The sequence below is a fragment of the Homalodisca vitripennis genome, chromosome 4, assembly GCF_021130785.1.
Source record: "Homalodisca vitripennis isolate AUS2020 chromosome 4, UT_GWSS_2.1, whole genome shotgun sequence".
NCBI classification, from domain to species: Eukaryota; Metazoa; Arthropoda; class Insecta; order Hemiptera; family Cicadellidae; genus Homalodisca; species Homalodisca vitripennis.
In genome coordinates, this window is record NC_060210.1 from 27,623,001 (window position 1) to 27,644,418 (window position 21,418).

The following is a 21,418-nucleotide window of genomic DNA, read 5'->3' on the forward strand; positions in this document are numbered from 1 at the left end:
GATACTAACTGTTGAGAGTTAACCCACTGGGCAATCTTTACAATTATATGGTCTAGATCTATTTAATTTAATATTAAACGTACAGATATGTTATTTTACCAACAAGATAAAAAACTATTTATAAATGTACAACGTCGTAACAGATTAACTCCATAGTAAAGCTAAACACAAAACCAAAATAGAATTACAAATTAAAAAAATTTGTTATTTTTTACTGCAATAAATCAAAACATATTTTTAAAATAATTATTATATTACATACGTAGATTATAAATAAATGAACTGCTTATGTTTATTAAAGGAATCACAATAAAACGTTCTGTAGATTTTCTTTGGAAGAGTCGTTCTTTGAAACATCTTATAAGTAGAGTTAACATAGTCTGAAAATGTTCGCGTGGTATTTTTGCACAGGAGATTTTGATTTATTGCTATTCGTTTATCATAAAACATATTAGTTTTGTACAAAAAAGAATGTGAGAGTAATATTTAAAAAAATGTTAATAAAATTTAAACGTTCCAATCTAATTTTGCTTGTTAAAACCATAAGGAAAGGAATGAATAAAACAAACTCGCCCAATTGTTTTAGTGTTCGCATACATGCTGACTAAGAAGAATCTAGTACTGTATAAGAAAAGAGTCAAGACGACATATGCTGACTCAGCATATTCCACCATACATAATACAGTTTATAAAAGTTAAAGATAAGCGTATTTCTGTTACCATTTTTGAGATCTGTTCATCAGCAGGGAACTGCAGAGTGGACGTTACCAGACCATAGAGCAGGACACAACATGCCCAGACTAACTGCCATTTGAGCCTCTGTCGTACCCTCCTTGAGGATATCATCTGAAACACATAGTTGGTGAGGTTAAATAGAGCATTTTTTAGATGTGTTCATATCACAACATATTGTTGTACTGAAGAATATTGTTTTAAGGTGGACATAGATATTTTAAATGTTTTTGAATGTATTCAGTGGAAACGTGCAGCCAAGAGCTAATTCACTGCACACCATCTCGTTTTTTAAATGGTTAGAGAGATTTCCCCTAAGATCAAAATCAATCGTCAGCCGCGCTAGTTATTGTGAAGCTTAAAATAGGAAGGCATCGAAAGGGTTGAAAATAGGAAATAATTAATTTTACTTGGAGCATTTCGTTATTAGCTTGACACACAAAACAGTTGATAGAAACGTAAATAAACAATAGGTCAGCGTTAGCTAATCACATACAGATATTTAAAGTGGTCTTCTTATCTAATCGACTGATGTTGATGTAACCGTTATTTATGTCTCTGATGGCCCATTAAAAGTTTTTGGACTACCTCAGAGTTTCAAGGTTTTATTTTATCTTTCATATTTTTAAATCTTTCCATCTCCTCTCATTTCAATCTTCACCAAAACTAGCGCTTCTGACGATAAATTTACTTCTTTGAGGATATCCCTCTATCAACTTAGAATAAACCCGGTTGTGCAGTACAAATTGGCTCTTGACTTCTAGAACATCACAATTTGAAGTGATTAGGATACATTACAACCTCCATCACATCAGCTCCTTCCTTCTTCTAGTGAAAAAATTTGATTTTCAGTGAAGTCTTTAAAAATCGTAATAACTGTGTTTGAGGGTATTACTCGAATTAGTTTTTTATATACTTTATATAACAATAAAAATAATTTTATTACATTATTGGTCTATTTTTATTGATTTATTTTATTAAAATAATAAAACTAGCAAATCTAGAATCCAGAACCAAATACTATGATAAGCTATAAAACTGAACTGTGTGATTGGTGTGAATGAATCATGTATTGAGTAGCAGACTTAGTAACACTACAGTGAACGACATTATGTGCACCGCGTCCTAAGTCGGAGCCATCACTTCGTTGTTTACGACGTCAGTAAAGTAGAGTTATCGCGAGGAGATCCACAACATCCAATCGGAAGAGGGTCGCGGCAGACTATCGTTAAAACAGAACATAATGTATGAATGTATGTAGAAAAATTATGGTAGTAAATATTTAGACTGCAAACCAAAATAAATGCATTTGTAATTAAAATCTGTGTAAATGTCGAAACCCTTGCTCCTTAGGAACTATTTTAGTTCTATTTACAAGAAATTAATGTAACCAGTGCATAGTTCGATACAGCGTCGGATATTCAATAGATAATTTTCCTCATGACCACTCTCTAATTATCTATTAAACTCAAATTTTGGTATAAAGCAAAGAAATTTGATTATAATAAACACATTTTGCTGTTTCCTATATCATTGTTATGTATTAGGTATACTAAAACTTTTCTATTAGTCACGCATAGACAATGCAATGAGTTTGAAGGGAAAGCCGTTGGGTTATGTTGCGACTTTACTGTTCGTACTTCATAGATGAAGCTCTACAACAAGTATGTTACAGCTTTCTTCGATGTCCATAAACGGCAGTTAAATAAAACTAAGAGAGTGACGTCAAGCCATGGGTACGCAGTTACTGCCTTTTGATATTCGGCCTCGTTGTTGAAGTCTCCAGCCGAGAGATATTTAATTGTAACTGATGATATTGGTTTGATTTTATATATCTTGACTGAAGGAGCTTCTCATAGCGAGTCCGAAAATCTTAATATTGTAAGAGTTTTCTCAATTTAGTGAACCTAAAAAATGAACGAGAGCTATAACCTTTTATTTTTAAATGTATCTGTAGCTATACATTTTTGTAAACAGTATTAAGAACGATAATTTTTAGCTTTGTAACTTTATTTCCTCTGGTTTTCTAATATATATATATATATTTGAAGAGTTTAAAATTACAATTAGTTGACCTATAAATAGAACCCTCAGCATTGAGCCTGCAACCCTTACATAGATAAACCGTTCTATGTATAATTAAATAACAATTAACATAGTAGAAAATACGACTTTGCAAAGTGTGTATTAAACTAATATATTCTAGCTACTATTGGTAACGGAAGTAAACGAAACCGCATAAGAGATGAATTGTACCGAAAGACTCTGATTGGATTGTTACCGACACTGCTAGTGTTTACAGGCATGGGATTGGGGGGGAGGATTGATGTCTAGTGGGTGAGGGAGGGTGTTCATTGAGACTAACAGCCAGTAATTTGCTGCCCACACAACAACGACCTGTGCCTACAACTAACTAATTCAATTTATGTGTGTTACTGACATATCAATATTTCCATGACACGTAACAACGTTTAAAAGCGTTCGTTCTTACTTGTGTTCAAATGATAATAGAAATATTGTGTCGAAATGACAATTAGACTTTTACTGATAAATTGAGCATTGTTAAAATATGATTGATAAAGACTTCTATTTAGATACACTTCTTTTATTCATGTTATTATTATTGAGTTTAATACATTATCTTTTTATAAAAACACTAATGGGTAAATATATTTTCAAAATTTCACCTATCCTGATTGAAAAATCAATAATGAATAATTAATAGGATAATTAATTCTATTATAGCTAATTCAATAATCTTTATATTTAAGTTGGTTCAATGTACGGGCCTGAAATTCTCAGATGTTGCCATTGTTTCTTTAAATATTTTTTCTGTTATATATTTAAATATTTATTACTTCAAAATAACCACATGAATAAGTCACTCTGAAGTTATTACTTCCCTCGGTTTACTTTACTTAAAATTTGGTAGAGGTCAAGAATGACAAATTTATAATACCATTTTTTATTTATTTATATACGGTATACACCATTTTACAACAAATGTTAAATCCGATTATTATTATTTATTTAAATGGGAGGAGATATATTTATGCCTGACTATATCAATATTTAATACTTTAATATTTCTAGATAAGGTTTAAAATGTAATTTCATTTGTAATTTGCATCTGTACAACTGTACAAAAGAGTAAACGATAGGATTAACGAAATTTGCCACCTTTATTTTATGTTACTTATACAACTCTGTGCTTGTAACATATATATGTGGTAAATGTAATTCAGCAATAGATAGGAGGCGTTTTATTTATTTTAATGCTCTTAAAATGGCTAATTATAAACTTTTTTTATGATATTTTTAGCCGACTCCAGGTAAGATCACCTGTAACGTTCTACATAATAATCAGGGTTTTTGAGACAGATAATACATATGTAACTTATGTAGTGTATGTATGTACTTAACGACTCACAAAATATCATACAAAAAACTTTTTACATGTATTTACATGGAAATGTTTACACATGTTTGTCTCAAAACATCGGAAATAAATTATAAAGCAAAACTTAATAATACGAAGGCAGTAGGAAAGAAAATATAGGTTCTTAATATTAATTCTGTGTTGTTAATGAGCAATAATTTATAATACAGTACTTCTTTCAATAAACGTAACAAAAATATCGGGTATTTTTCAAAACTCAGATCACGCGATGCTTGCCCGCTGCGCAGCGCTTTACGCTGCTTGCTCTTTTAGAAATAAGTTAACTCGAGCTTGCAAAGTCCAAGCCCAGATCAACTCACCACGCTTTATTGAACAAGAAAAACTAGACAGAACTAACGCGGGTTTCATTACAGGCAAAAGATAAGCGGCGCGTGTTTATAACTGATAAGATAAGACGAGTTTATACTAGAAGTAGTACCTGGACTACTGCCCTACGAATTAATAACACCAAAAAAACGATTAAATGCACTGTCATTCAGGTATAGTATGTTTGTAAGGTGCTGGCCCTTAAACGAAAAAGACCCAAAATATCTAAACATATAAGCTTTATACGATAAAAAAAGAAAACCTTAACTATTAACAATGTACGGAAAGGGATTTACATTCATGAAGGCTTTAGAAAATTGAACCTTATTTTTGATTATCGAGGCACCATGAGTCGCTTGCCTTGTCTCTAATGACTAAATCGGAATGCAACCAAATTATCCAAGCCGTGACGCTAAATGCGTTATCCGGTGGAATTTCAGCACTGAAATTGCCTATCGCTTGTGCGTAAAGAGAGGTGTTGTATTGAATTCCTCGGCTGAACACGAAAATAAAACTGGTGCGCAGGTTCATTTACTTTGCCATCAAATATTGCGTGAATTTCAGATATGTGCTCGTTGTTATTCACCTTTTCTCAAAACAGTCTCATGTAATAACAAAAATTAGGTTGCTTAAATTCATTACACATACATATGTATATAAATATAAACATACATCTAAATAATATTTGTTATAATATAAATATATATAAACAAGCGTTAAAGAAGACGCTTATTTAAATATACATTTTCTTAATGTTTAATTTCATTAGAAGTCTCAATACATTAAGTTCTTATATCTTTGTTATTCATATCTTATAAAAAGTTTTAAGAATACAAATTTTTTAAGTTTTAAAATTATCTTTACCTAACGGAAAGCAACGTAGTATCAATATAAATTATAATGGGTGCTCCATACGCAAAATCAAAGTTGACCACCATATTGAAAAATTGTGACAGTTTTTAATAGTGTATATATTTAATGCCTCTTTATTTGAATTTAAATTCTTCTGAAATGGATCAGGGGATTGGAATATCACCAGTAGCCACTTCTTACTTTTAGGAGTGAGTATTATGCCATTTAAAAAGGATATGTCTATGGAGTAACTGTTATTCTATACGAAATCGCGAGTTACTGCTAATAACAAATAATACATAAAATTAACACATATGTTGAAATAAGTTCTCGGGTTTAGTCGATAGAATTTTATGTGGGATTTGCTTTTAAGGTACATATTTTTTCTAACGTAGTGCATTTATATTATTTATTTTAAAATTTTTTTGTAAATGTTAAGAAGTTTTCTTGTAGTGAATTAAAATTTGTAATTATTTTTCTGATAAATGCTTTCGTATTGTTTCATAATTTTATATTTTGCTTACAAAAAATCAATAAAAACTTTAGCAATTTCTCATGTTGGAATTAATATTTAGTAATGAATATCAATCAAACAAGCATAGTTTTCAACAATATAACTGAAAATCCCATCACCTTTGTCTTGGCACAAAGTTTTCTTAAAATATTTTCTTATAAATTCGAAATATTTTAAAGAACTACCGCTGAAATACGAGGTATAGCTCAGCAATAAGAACTGTTATTATCTCAATAAGTGATACACTGTGGTGCTGAAAGAGAAATATATAAGAAATCTGTTCCAGATATGGTCCGTTAAATTTGATCAAATTTATTAAGTTATTTCTATTAAAACACGTGTAAGTTATAGAAATATATAGTTTAAATTCCTATATAGCTTCCTACAGGTTGAATGTTGTGAATGTGCATTTAGTTAGGTATCAATCTTTAGAGAGCTGTGAAGTTCTTTTTATAAACATCATTTAAAAGTATCTTTATTGCATTAAAATTGGTTCAATATTTTGTTAATTAAGCATTAAACCTTAAATAAACATTAAAGAGTAATACAAATCAGACAACGTACATATTAATTACAATTTAATAACCTATCACTGATAAATAAAGAAATAAATTTGTACACATTATTTTATCTCGTTAAAATTGTATTAGTATAGTCAGATATATTTGTGTATATCATAATTAATTTTTTATCAAACTCCTGATAAGTGATACCTTCATGTTTTTATAACAGCTAGAACGACTGTAACCACAGCAACATGTTGGCAGATGGTTGAAAACTGATTGCATGTCCAGGGTTTCATTAAATAGCAGAGTAGATCAAATTACTACAGTAGAACTAACGTCATACCGCTTACCTCTGTTGTTATAGTGTAATAGCAGCATGTAGGAGAGCAGAACTCAAAGCCGCCTGCTGTTTAATTAGGCTGACTCATTCACGCCGCGCCGGATACTGTTTAAACAGCGCTCATCAGGAGATGCGACGCGACAGCCCATGTTTTGTATTAATTTCTCTTCTGTGTCTGATTGGAAATTTTATGATTTTATTACGTCATAGACCAATTATCTGTATTCTTCCCTATTTATCACCAGTTGTTATTTACATTATACGTGCAGATGACTTTATTATAGATAATACGAATTGAAAAATAACTTAAATAGAAAGGTTAGTTGACTGTTGAATAAGTGATGGTTGACTATTCTGTTCACTGGAAAAATCAGTTACTTGTATAAAGGAGCTCTGGTCAGAACATCTCTTAAAAGGAAGTGTTCTTTTTTCGTTACACATTTAAATGGGCTTTGATTGTTTTTTCTATGCTCACTGAGAGTCTAATATGTAGGTTCTTACTAACAAAAGTCACTAAATATGTGAAAAAATTATTAATTTAACATATAAAATGGCGGAAAGAGAATTAATATATTTTGGAGATTAAAGAGCCTAACATATGTGCATGAATGCATGGATATATCCCGGTAAGTCACTCTTGGTCACAAGTACTCACTAAATAAGCTTATAACAACTATCAGGATTTGACCCGGATATTATTTTATACTATCAGAACCTCAAAACTTGTAATTCACTATTAGTAAAAGTATCTGAAAAGTTGTACAAATCGACTTTTCTGAAAATTAGAAAACACTCTTTTAGAATTTCATCGAACTGCAATGGTCGGACTAAAAACGAGAGTTTAAAATAAAACAAAGTTACACAAGGGTGTAACTTTGTTTTATATATATATATATATATATATATATATATATAAGAATATATATGTATATATATATATATATATATATATAAGTTTTTTTATTATATGAATCGTTGCTCAAAATGTCTTGATGGTTCTCAACAAATCTAATTTCAATTAAATATTCCAAATAAATCAGAATGGGCATGAAAATCACTACTGATTTCGGTAGATAAACGACCCACAGAATTGATGAGAATATGTCTTCAGGTAAATTAAATTCAATCTATTTTAATACAAAGTGACTAAGGAAGAAAAGAACTTGTATATAGAAGTAAACAGTAAGATTGTCTCATGGCAGAGACTAATAGTTCTAGTTGTTTATTTCTACTAAGGAACAGATTTATCACTGCTACTTAGCAAAGGCTGCTTGACAGAAGCTTATTATTTAGTTTTCCTACATCAACTGTATCATCTGTTTTAAAATTATGTTTTTGTTCTTGGTTAGAAGGTGGTTTCTAAAAGAATTAGCTGTGCAAATTGGGAATCTGTCGTTTATTGTTTATGAACAAGTGGAGGCATCGTCATGGCCCAGTTTCTAATTCTGATATTTTTGGAGACATAAACACCCAAGGGCGGAAGTTGAGCCAAGTTGCTTGGATGAAATTGTAACTTCCTCCGATTGACTTTCTCTTCTGGGCCAGTCTTTCATACAATGATTTCTTTATGCTTTATTCCCTGATTCTCAATGAGATATAACAGATTATGTACTGTGTCTCATCCTATAACTCACGCTACAGCTGTGCTTATGATCTCCCTCGCCCCTGGTGCAATAACGGAAGTAAGAGTAATTATTAAAAACACTATTCTTTCTATTCTTTACACGTAAAAAATATTAATATTCGGGATCAAAATTGTTTAACCACTCCCATAGAGGTTATAGATACCAATTTTCCAGTGTAAATTATTTTATATTTCTATTGACGTAGATATTGAATCTTGGAACTATGTGATTCAGATAGTAGGAAAGTCTGTTCTGAATGTATGGATAAGGATGCTAAATATATTTAAGCAACAAAGAATTATATTAAATCTCAACAAAGAAATTACTTATATTCAGAGCGGCATTAAAATTAATTTAATATTTACTTTGATCATTCCAGTGAGATTCAAATTAAGTTACTTCAGCTAGAATTATTAGGGAAACTTTATTATTGTAGGTTAGCAAATAACCTTGTGTCTGCACCAACATCTAAAGTTCAATATTGCAAACAAAGAACTGAATTGACATCATTTACTTTAAAAGTAGGCAAATGTAATGGCTACATCAATTTATATGAAATTTAACTCAATAGGATTCCCAATTTACCACTTCTTGTCAGACTCTATAGTGTTAAGAATGTAGTCATTAGGGCTTGGAAACTGATTTTCAATGTATAGTTGTATAGTAACCACCAGATTAATAGTAACCATTCAGATTAATCAAAGATTCAAATATTTTGCGTGAATTAAAATGTTTACTTTGTTACAGTATCGAATAAACTGAATATTGTAAAATTAAGTAAATGGTACACTATATTTTGATTTTACAGATTTTTCGGAAGTAACGTTGAATAAATAATAAAATATTATAATTTAACATACTTGTTGCAAAAAATATTTTGTAAGCAAATTAATATTTGTAATATTGTTGTTAATGGAAAAAAATAAACATTGTAAATAAACTAGAAGAATTACAAGTTTATTTTTCAAGTACAATAATCTGTGATTTGATGGAGAACCATTTAAATCAGCAATCAGAGGTTATCTGTAACTATAACTTTAATCTGTAGTTACACCTCGTAACAACAAACATAACTATAATCCACTCTGAATTAACCAGTTGGAGTGGAGGGAGGATTCGGTGAATCGGAATTAGGAGCTAATCCAATTCTAGAGCGTAGTCATGGAACCAGCCCTTCTGTCACTGAATGCATAACAATTTACTGAAGAACATCGTAGCAGTATCGACTGTGCTCGATCCTACAAACGTTTATTTCCGTACTGCTGTACTGGGGTTATTGTCCCGTGCCAGTTCATTCAATTTGATTACACGTTTAACAAAGCCGTTATATTGCATTGTTAGTTGAAAAACAACTAGTAATCTCACGAATTTGTAATATTTAATCGATTTACTGTAATACTTAAACCTACTCTTGATTCACCTCATCTTGATGCGCTGTTCAATTATGGGCATCCAAGTTAAAATTTAAAACTGTATGGAAAGAGATATTTAAAATTAAGAGCAAAAATAGTACCAAACATATTTTAATGGGCTCCACCTTAAAACGATATAAAAATACCTAATGTTAATCCCATAGCCAAACCCTGAACCTAATAAATTAAAATGTGTGGATTATCATTATTTACATTTACTGAGATTAGAATACGTGCTGAATGAACACTTACAGCAGCTACGTATTGATAAAATTTTAGAGATCTTTTATACAATATTGTGCAAATTTATCTGTTTAACCTTAAAAGGAATAACGCTTTCCAAAATCTCACGTCCAAGCTTGTAGATTCCACTCTGTACGAGGATACAAAAACGTTTTAGATTGATTCTGTGAAATAGGATTTTTAGCAAGTGTATTTAAAAAATGATCACCACATTCGCACAAGAACCTTTTGGGATAACTTGTTGTTGAGTATAAAGTCATATATATGCCTTATTAGATAACAACGGTGTACAATAAAATGTTGCCTGATTAATTACAACGTTCCCTCTTTCATTGGAGTCCATTGACATTTAACACACAGTTATGTTTAATTCCGGATGTAGACTTAGCTGCATTAAACTATATAAGGACTCACAGTGCTAGGTAATTGAGTGAAAAATCTCTCCATTATCTTTAAAATTATCTATTTATCCATTGCCAACAGAGTTTTTAGTTAAAATAAATAATAAAATGTGTCCTACCATATGCTCTGCTAGTTTTTCATTACTTTTATAAATTCTGATAAATCGATTAGAGTAAACTGACGAACACTCGGTGGTATTCCGCTGTAATGAGAAAATATAATTAGTGCCTGTTAAATTGCCACTTAAACTGATGACTCAATCTACACCGCTTCTTAATTTTCATATTTTCTGTTTTAAAACTCAAGACCCATCATAAGTTAATACAGTGTAACAAAATAGGTTCTTAAGTTTTCTGTATATTAACAAAACGACGTAACTGTTCTAATAAAATCAAACTACAACTAAAAGGAAAAGGGGCAGTAAAATTTACTCGATTTAAAATACTTAAAGATTGTATGCTAGCTAAGTATTTGAACAATTATGACGAAACTTGTAAGATAACAAAATGAAACAAATTGAATACATGACTACATAAAAACGTGGAACAAATTTAATAAGAGTGACATAACATAAAATCACATTTAATGATGTTAAAGAGAAGTAACACTTAAGCAAAAGAAGCCGTTGTATCTATTCTCGCTGATAGATATCCCTATGATATGAAATGCTGTAAGGTACAGAATTATAAGACATTTCAACGTCACCAGTTCAGGGCCCAGACTCAAACGCATGAGCCCTAGGCTTACCCAGTTCGAACTTGATGGATCTCATAATGCGAGTATAGACGCCTAATTAACGTGATAGGTGCTATTGAGATCTCAAACTGTTGTTAATTATCTGAGATAATTAAGTCAGATGCAATGTCATGGAGCTTATTGGAAGCTTCTCTTTATATATAATGGTTGTATATATAAAATAATATAACACAGCCAGTTAAGAAAAGTACACACATTTAGATAGTAAATAAACTGTAAACTTCACGCATTTTAATCATATACTATAATTCTATCACATACTTGGAAACGGCTCTCTTTCGTATAGGCAATGCATACTAGTTGCACACTGTTATCTAAATATACCGTAGCAAGTAATACAAAAGTCATGTTCTTTCTATCTTCTTCAGTGTGTCTTTTCAGATAGTTAGTATTTATATATTCTTCACAACTACTCTACAACTCACGACTTTAGGTAATACATAAGTAATTTTTTGGACTTATCACATTTAAACAACCGTATATAATCTTCGTCTAACAGAACCATGTTTAATATTGTTTGTATATTTCAAGTCTATGTCAAATAGTAGTTAAAATAGATTATGATAGATATTATTCTCTCTTGACTCTTCTTACATTATCATGCCAAAGTATCCCTACTTTTATTAAAGGTACTCATGAGGTCGATCTTCAACGATAAGAACTCTGTTATAAACTGGTCCTTAATCAATGCATCTTTAAAGGGTAGTAAAAGACGAAAATATAGTTAGATCCACATCGGGGTGATCTATTTTTACATCCCAATTGTTGGAATAACAAATATTTAAGTTTTATATTGAATGATGTTTTAACATCGAAGATAAATAGCAGCTGTTGAAAGTTTTAGTTTTTAAATATATACAGATGACAAATGTATCGAGTCCTTTCATAGTTTTTAATGGAAAAGACATTTTTTGTTCTTCCACATTAAATATCTTTTTCATTAAAACCTACTCACTTCCACCAAGAATACAAAGCAGAAAATGAAAAACTCCTTTCGTAGTTTCTAATCATAATTCATCAGCTTTACACTAAGCAGCAGAATAAACGGTTGCAATAAACGTTAAATACGTTCCATGGCACAAAGTAGTAGTTGTTTATACTATTTAAATCAATACTATTAAAACACCCAGTACATCTTTGAATGCCGTCGCTGCTCTAAGAAGTGTTCGGTTAAGCTGATGTCGTCGTCGGATGACAGTAATATGATATCGTATGCAACAACCCAGCCACAAACAACCTCAGACCAAGTCGTGGTTAAATTACATTTGTAATCCATCGTTATTTATCAGTATCACAGCACCACCCTTGATCATGCACGCAAGGTTGTTAAAGTCACCGTGCTAATAAAGTGTATTATAGTAATTCACACTTTTAATTGATTTTATATAGTTGTTTACTAATTTATGTTGTTTACTGCAAATTATAGAAATCTATTTATATTGTACGAGATTTAATGACAGTTGGATCGTATTACTATTGTTGATAGTAAAATCTAACCAAGTATTACGTTAGTAATGGTAATGTATAGAAACAATTGTGGTAATCCCTTTGTTTAGTTACTGTTTATCCCTTATAAAATTCAAAATGCAAAATAAAATATAAGTGAAAATTTAAAAAAAGCGTACAACAAATTATTAAAACTTTTAATTCAAATTTCAGTAATAAAACATCCTATGAACGTGTTTTTTAGGATAAAATGTAAAGAATGATAAATTAAGGACAATTTTATCTCGAAAAGGGCAAAACGTTAGTGTCACTATGTACCACAACATTATTCAAAACTCTGTTGTTAAATTTTCAATTTGTTAAATGAAAGACATTTGTGGGGGGCTATGGAGATCGTAACACAGAGAGATTCGAGGGATGAAGGGGGAGGGGGATGATCGATAAAACCCGGCTGCAAACTGCACCCTCCTCTCATCCCTCAGTACCTCCCTATCGCCCCCTCTTGCGCCCTCACCTACTCTACCGCGTGACACGTTCCCGCAGATCATGTACAATCTAATACCACGTGGCGATATAAATGAATGGGCATACAAGTTACATCACATTTATTTACAATGTTAGTTCTAACTGTGATGGTTTCTTATTACACCGTATAAGCTAAGAAGACGTGTTTATTATTTGGAATTAGAGCGGAATGCAGTTTGACAAGTATGGAAATTAATTTATATAAAATTATCTATTTATATAAAAAGACATCTTTTGACAGACTCATTCACATTAATCACCGCTCAGCAAGGTGCAAAATTGGAATTTGCCACGTTAGTTTATGTTGTGCTTAAGGGCGAACTAAGGATCCCGGATGGCGTCGCCTCACTGGCTTTTATAATTACAAAATTTCCAAAAGAAATGCATTTTTGCACATCCATATATTATTAAGATATTTTGTTATATATGATCTGCTATTCAACATAAACCTATTACCATTTTCAATACATGAATATCATTTCGGTATTGTGGTACTGACGATACTGCTGGTCTTTTCACTCGAGTTTTCTAATAATAATATTATCAAGATATTTGGTTATAAAATAATGAGTAAAATAAAACAAGCAGAAGTGCTTTTATTAAGAGAGCTAACAGACTCTTACTGTATGATTTCTTCATCTGGCTTTAGACAATGCAAGTGTTACTTAAATGTTTTACACTATTCAATTTAAAAAAATGATAGAATTTTGTGCGCAATTTCGAAGAAAAATATTTTCCAACCACTGCCACTTTCCTCATGAGAGTTACGTTATTTAGAAAATATACCCCTACATTATGAGATATTCTTTTGAACATTAAATTGTGAACGTGCAAGTAACAGCTATTTATACTAAATCCGCTTTCTGGGTTATATATATATTTCAAATTCTAAGATGTATTATGGACTTCGTCGACCAAATTAACGACACAGTTCAATTTTTGTTATCGGAAAAACTTTTGAGGTTGTTATTAAAATAAAGTTTAATCCAATTTACTGAAGGGAGATTACACAAAAAGTAGGCTTAGCGGCCAATCGTGACAAAGGGACTCAAAACTGGCGAGCTGCCAGAGACTAAACTCGGGTTTGAGTTACCTCTAACGTTACTGTCTCTTCAAATGGAAACAGTACACATTCAGTTTTATTCTATTAAAAATGAGATAAATCAGAATCAGTTTTAAACTCACTATTAGGTTTAGAATTGCTGTACGTGACAGCTATGTATTTGATCGTTGAATAATTTAAACTGGAATATTTGTTAAATGAAATTTAGAAACTACCGGAGCATTATAGGGAGTTTGGATAGAAACATGACACACAAATTTAAGAATAACATGGTTAGCAAATATCCCGTATATGCTGAGCGTAACTAAGTGCACACCAAAAAAAAAATTGCTCGGAAAACATTTGGATTTTGCTCAGTGTATTTGCAAAATCGGATAGTTGAACATTTAAATTATTATTAAACATGTAAAGTTATGAATTTTATGTTCCAAAATCTAAAATATACCGATTCAGCAAAAGAATAATATTCCAAATTTGTTCATAGGAACGTATAAAGCCTAATAAAAAGAACTTTAGACTTTGCATGTAACCTCAGCACAGCATGTTATGCAATACCTCGTTTGACGTATCTATTTATAACCTCTTGCAAAACACAAAGACAAGAGGTTTTCAAACCACACAGGCCCAATGCAAATATAAATTCATGAAAAACAGAAGGTTGGATTTACAGATTATATGAGCTATAACAATTTTTTTTTTCAATTTTAAAATCGAATTATTAACTACCTTCATTACTATACTTTGTTGAGCAACAATGTCAATGATGTCTTAGATATTTGTAATATTTATAAATTGAGTACAGATTAAAATTGTTTGAAAACGTCATATATATTATTGTAGACTACTCTTTAAAAAGAGGGGAGTGGAACATTTCTATTCCTATTCAGGTTTTATATATTTTATTTAAGTTTTCATACCTATAAAATAAAAATATGCAACATCTAACTTCTGAAATATACTCACTACTTTGCATCAGAGTGAAAAATAACCATAAGAAAAAACATTTTTGATAAAGAAAACATATTTCAAAAACTTTATCTTCCAAAGTTTCCAAGTTTCATTCCAAAGGTTTTAATCAATATCGTTTATAAAACAAAATAAATAAACTCTAAACCAATAAAAACCATGAAAAACGAAATATTTGGATTAGAACTCTAGATGATTAATCAATATATTTCAGTGATTTAAAACATGGTAAAAATTTAAACTTTTAGAGTGACTATAGACCTAAAAGTTATCATTGGTATTATATATATATATATATATATATATATATATATATATATATATATAAAATTTATTATTTGTAATGATGTTTAAAACATAGAATTCTCTGGGACCATGTTTACTATGTTGCATATGCTAAGTGTTAAATTTTTTTCAAGATTTATTGACGGTATATTATTTTCTAAGCTGATTGGATCCTTAAGATAAACATGTGGCCTATAAACACTATCTGTAAAAATTACGTATGTTATTGTGTACCGTTTTCATGGCTTAAGACATTGTAACTATTCAATTGTTTTCATAGTCTCTCATATTAATCTTAAGATCTTACATTTGGAGAGAGAGATGGCATCTTTCGTGCACCATCCAGTAAATAACTCGGCCAATTTTCATCCCAGTATGCTTATTTAGGATTTATTGATTTCCAAACTTGTTTCTGACTCGTTCCATGTTTTAGGCTACTTACTCCAAATTACTGCATTTGATTATGGCGTCAAGCGTTGACTTTCGTTGACATTTTGAGTAAGCCACTTTGTTCATCTGTTAAATAAAATATAAAATGGAAGCCTTTGATAGACTGGAGAGATGTACACAAGGTTCTCAGTTATAGGTTTATTTAATATAATTGTATAGATTTTTCACCACTGATAATCGAGGTATTACAAATGTTTGAGCAGAAGTTTATTTACTTTATATTATTTACATAAAACTAATTTTGTAACTAACACGTATCTGTTAAAAAATGCAAAAGAAGAATCAAAGGATGGCATTTAACATGAAGGAAAAATTAAGAAAATTTGGTTGTATTATTTTTTATATATTATTTTCCTTTAATGAAAATAATGGTGGTTTTATTAATTAAGATACATCCTTACAGATAAGCCAGAAAGGCTGCAAGCCATACAGACTGCAAGCCATAAAAGAAGGGTAAAATAGATAACAACGTCTCAATTTTGATGGTTTATTAGGCGAATTGGGGAAACAGGAGGAATATATCAACCGATATAATGTGTATTGGAATAGTCTCGGTTAAAAATGTTTTAGACTGGATGGATGATGACCGGATGAGCGGATAAAGGACGGTTTACCCGGTGTCATGAAGGGCTCTCGAGTTCCTCTCCTCCACCTTTCCCTCACAGTCCTTCACCGCTATCGCCCTTCTTTGTTATCCACTTTGAGTGACGCAATAATTCTCGCATGTACCACTTGGAAGTCTCATCAATCTGTTCACGTCTGCAGTTAGTATATCAGATTATGTATGCAAAGTTCAGGGAAAGTAGCGAGACTTTCTGAGATATCTTTGTAACAATAAACAGAATACATTTGAATAAATTCTTAGTCTCCCATGTTAAATAGATCCAAATTTTGCAAGAACCTAAAAGTTACAAATTCTATCCATTTTTATTTGTATAATTCTTTGTTATTGACCGTTAAAACTATACAATAACGATATTCAAAATAAAATCCATTAATTTTTAATATTGTTTTAATGAGTAAAATAAATGTTTTGTGTTATAAAATTAATCAATGCAAACTTAAAACTCCAGCATAAATACCAATTTACTGAAGGAACTGAAACACATAAAATAGGTAAAAGAACCATGTAAGCAACGCTAAAATGAGATGATAAAAGAAACAACTTGATTATGAAAACTAGTTATACGGTTAGATGTAATTTTCGCGGCCCGCGAAAACTTGCTAAACTGGTTATCACACTTCAATCGTTAAAGGTGATGGCGAACCCTGTTTATATATTTACCGGATCCTCACACCAAATAGGAACAAAAGAACAGAACTACGATGAAAATTTCGTTATTAGGGAGAATATTGTACATATAGATCAAAAGTTCTTTAGGACCATGCAGAATATTACGAGCTGAGCAAGCAAGATGACGAAGCTAGTTTTATAAATCTGCTTCATCCGGCTCTGAAACTTACCCAGCTTAGTCTATCAATAAATGAAATAGCCATGGACTACATCTAAATAGTCTGTATCTCTATTTCAGAACATATTAACATAATCATATTGACATCAAGCAGAAATCAAGGCAAACATCTCTCTTTTCGTTTTTTTTTTTCTTATTTAAACTAGACTGCTGTATCTTTATACCAAGTTTCTCCCAGATTTAGAACAACACTTCTTACATATTCAGAGTAGATTAGCTTTGAATCTACGAGAACTAACAAAATGTAATGTCTCAATATAGTTCTGGTTTTACGTAATATAGTAGATAATAGTCTAACAGTATACCTGAGATGCCACTGAGTGAAGATGATTTCAACCAACCTTACTGTAAAATCGATGGCTGATTTTAATGCTAATAGCCTTTAACTATGGTGTTGAATAATATATCATTGGTTAATATAATAACAATAACGAGGGACCTAAGAGTTTAAATGTTTTATGTAACATCAACAAAAACAAAAGTCCTGAATTAGAGCTTTAGAAATGTTAAGTTTTAACAAAACTGATTATTTCTTCCAAAAATGTTTTTATTAAATAAGCTTTCTAAAAGATATTACACAATTATTTCAAAAAATGTATAATTTTTATATAGTTATCCAGTCGCGTCCATCAGCTTTGTTTCTACTACGTTGCATATCTCCTTAGTATATCTACATGTCGGTGAATACTTTTTGAAAAAAAAAAAAAAAAAAAAAAAAAAAAAAAAACATTATTAAGCATCTTACAGATATTTTTGAAATGTTAGTGGAGTAGCACTCAATGGGAAGTGATAAAGTTATAATTTCAATATATTAGTAGTTGTATTTTAATCAACGCCTATATGAATAGTGAATTTGAACAGATTATTATATTTCAATTTTGACACGTAATTAAATAATATCTAATAAATGTAATTTAATAATGTTACAATAGAGAGATTTTGCAAGTGTATGGGAGCAGCGGGGCAGACCTAGACCTCTTTGAGATTCAGATATCAGATAGAACTGTTTTTCTACTTTATTTCACCTTTCATTGACACAGGATACGAAGACAACACAGTGGTTTGTCTTGGAAGTGCAACATAATGTGAGTGTAAAAATCTTATTATTCTATAACCAATTGATGTCAGCTTTTGAGGGAAGTAAATCTATATTACTCAACAGAACAACAGGGGTAGCTACCTCGATTTATAACACCATATCGTAGAGGATATAGTGGCTCAGGTCATAAATCAGAAACCAGAGATATAACATTTTGGTTTAAAACTTATATAACTTATACCACAGTGTGAGGGAGGAACTAAAGAAAAAAACTAAATAGATTATCACCTACAAATTAAAAGATTAGATCAAAATTTCAATATTATTGCCATGTTCACAACACACAATACCCTTTGTCAAAGCCTTTAAAAACAAAATTAAAAAATGGCACACAGGATTTTAAAAACTGTATTTACAGTTTAAAAGTTAGGTGCAAGGACATATGTAAGATAAAAAGACTATTAAATTAAGGGTAAAAGGGCTCAAAGAAAACAAGAGAAAGGGACTAACAGAAATATAATAAATGTGCAACTTTGTTGGTCTCAAAGACCATCGTATGAATTGGGTGGGATGTAGCCAACATAAAGCATCGGGAACATTAGAAAATAAATCGAGGCTTCATGCATTAACTTAGTAGGCTAACCGATCAGTTAACTACCACTTATATCACTCTTCATTTTTCAAATTTTAGTGGCATTAAATATGATTACTACAAGTTTTCAGTCATTCATTATAATTCATCAGTCAAAATCAGACCGCTTTGGTTATCAGTTCTGATACATTCACTAACAAGAAAACCTAAATTATAAAACATTTAGAGATTTGTAATAAATAAATCCAGAATCACAGTGGTTTTAAGAAGTTCTTCCCGAATAAACCAATAATAAAAAACGCCCACTTCGTCCCTTTTTGCCGTCATCTTGCCGTGACGATCACCATTTACTATTGGCCACTGGCCAGTTTTAATAAGTAATGTTGGGTTTTATTTTTTAATTTTATGCATGTTTTAGAGTTACTGGTGTTTTATATCACTTTACAATCCTTCCATTGTCAAAAACAAACTTCAAGGAAAGAACTTATAAATAGTTTTATATTTGGTGTACACAAGGCTAGCAGATATAAACTAACAGGAATGTGTAAAGAATATCGTGGTATGAATCAAACAAAACTAAGGATATTGTAAAAACCATCACTATGAATTCATAGAGTGTGTTTATGAACAAGAACCAAAAATGTATTCAAGGTAACCAGAAGAAAAGTCACGTACAAGGACACAGCATTGGAGTAATAAACTCTTTTTAAGTAGCAATTACTGAAAATAAATAATCAATAAAAGAATACAAGCCAATGTAATTAAAAGTCCGCTAAATCGGCTAGACTCCATATGACCTTGTCACCCATAATCTCTACCTTGTTTTCTAGGCTGGTTTTTGCACTGGAATCCTACAAAGACAACCAGTTTCTGAAAAATCCTAATTTACATTCAGAATATTCTCAATTGATATCTGCTTCAAAAGTTCTTGTTTTATGATTTGTGCCACCAAACCCTTCAAATAAAATTATTAAACACTTTGGCTTTACAAAAGGTCTTTGGTAAAACATATTATTTGCTACGATATTATAATTGCTAAATTTGTGCCTTTAATCACTCCTGGTTGTATCTTCTTGGATTTTAGGGAACTTTTTGTATTCAATATAATTAAGTTATGCTTTAAGGCAGGGGTGCCCAACCGTTTTTACTCAAGGGCCACATTGTAAACCCTTTATGGACAGGCGGGCCAACATCCCAGGGGATTTGGAACCGCAAAGAAAACGTATTGCCCGGGGTTTGTTCCAGAAATCTTGTGCAAAATATGAGTTTTAAGGTTATTTGGCCCTTGTTTCCTGATTATTGTAATTTCTTATTATTTATTAGTTGTTAGGTAAAGGTTTATAATAATATTATGTTTTTAGGTTCTTTTAGTAGAAATAAATATAAACCCAGACTTTTGGATGTTTGCTCTAATTCTGAGGGAACAATAAAAAAGTCACCAATAAATTGAATACATTGATTTAAATTAATCCAAGGACATACAAATTACGTGGCGATTGATGACCTTGAGTTGGGTAGGGGTTACGTCGCCGCACCGCGCGCTGTGCCGTGCTTTACGCGCGCTCTGTTCGCCAGCCGGCAGCCACCACCGTAGTCAGTGAAATCTGTCTGCAACTACTTTACTTCTTTCAACACTCATACTCCAACAAATGAATACGGCTCGTTCTACGTGAAATCGGCTGGGCTGCTTGGTTCTCAAAATTTGTATTTATTTAATATTTCAAATGCTTGTAAACAAATTTGGTTGTTTTGGCAACAAGACGGGCCACATAAAACTGACTCGCGGGCCGGATTCGGCCCGCGGGCCGTAGGTTGGGCAGCCCTGCTTTAAGGAACAAAAGTCAAATTTAAATTTTATGTTAATATTTAATTTTCAAATACATTGCGTCATACAATTCTTTTATACTTCCATTATACGAGGATTTTCATCCATTTTTAAACTTTAAGAGAATATATTTTTTAGAATAACAATGGGACGATTATGCGTTTAATTACAAAAAAAATGTTTATGGCAACATGTGGTACTCCTACTCCCTTATTGCTCTGGATTAAACAATACTGAATTTTGATATTTTAAAATAATGTACTTATGCTTAAATGAGAAAAACGAAATTGTATACAATATATCGTACTATTCTTGCTTATTATATTACTATTTTATTTTTTAGCGTGGACATGTTGGATTTCTATTAGAATATTAGCTATGGTGGTTCTGTTGTGGTTACCTAAATAAAAATGTCGATTCTTATAACAGAATTATTGTTTTTATTTTCAATGCTTTTTCTCTATTCCTAAAGTTCTTAAATATTATAACAGTATTAATATATTGAATAGTATATGAACATTTTAAAACAACACATTATTAAAATAAGTTATAGAATAAGCCTTAAAGTTCAGCGTTATAGTAAAGAAAAGGGTCTCAGTAAATCGAA

The 21,418-nt window shown here is 31.0% G+C and overlaps 1 protein-coding gene across 1 annotated transcript in view; it reads right to left on the minus strand.

Annotated features, from left to right (window-relative positions):
• Positions 1 to 21,418, minus strand: part of LOC124359077 (probable sodium/potassium/calcium exchanger CG1090) — a 135,769-nt gene that overhangs the window by 36,106 nt on the left and 78,245 nt on the right. The window contains exon 2 of the mRNA XM_046811496.1: positions 721 to 846. Coding sequence (XP_046667452.1) covers positions 721 to 846 — 126 coding nt within the window. The remainder of the gene's footprint in view (positions 1 to 720; positions 847 to 21,418) is intronic.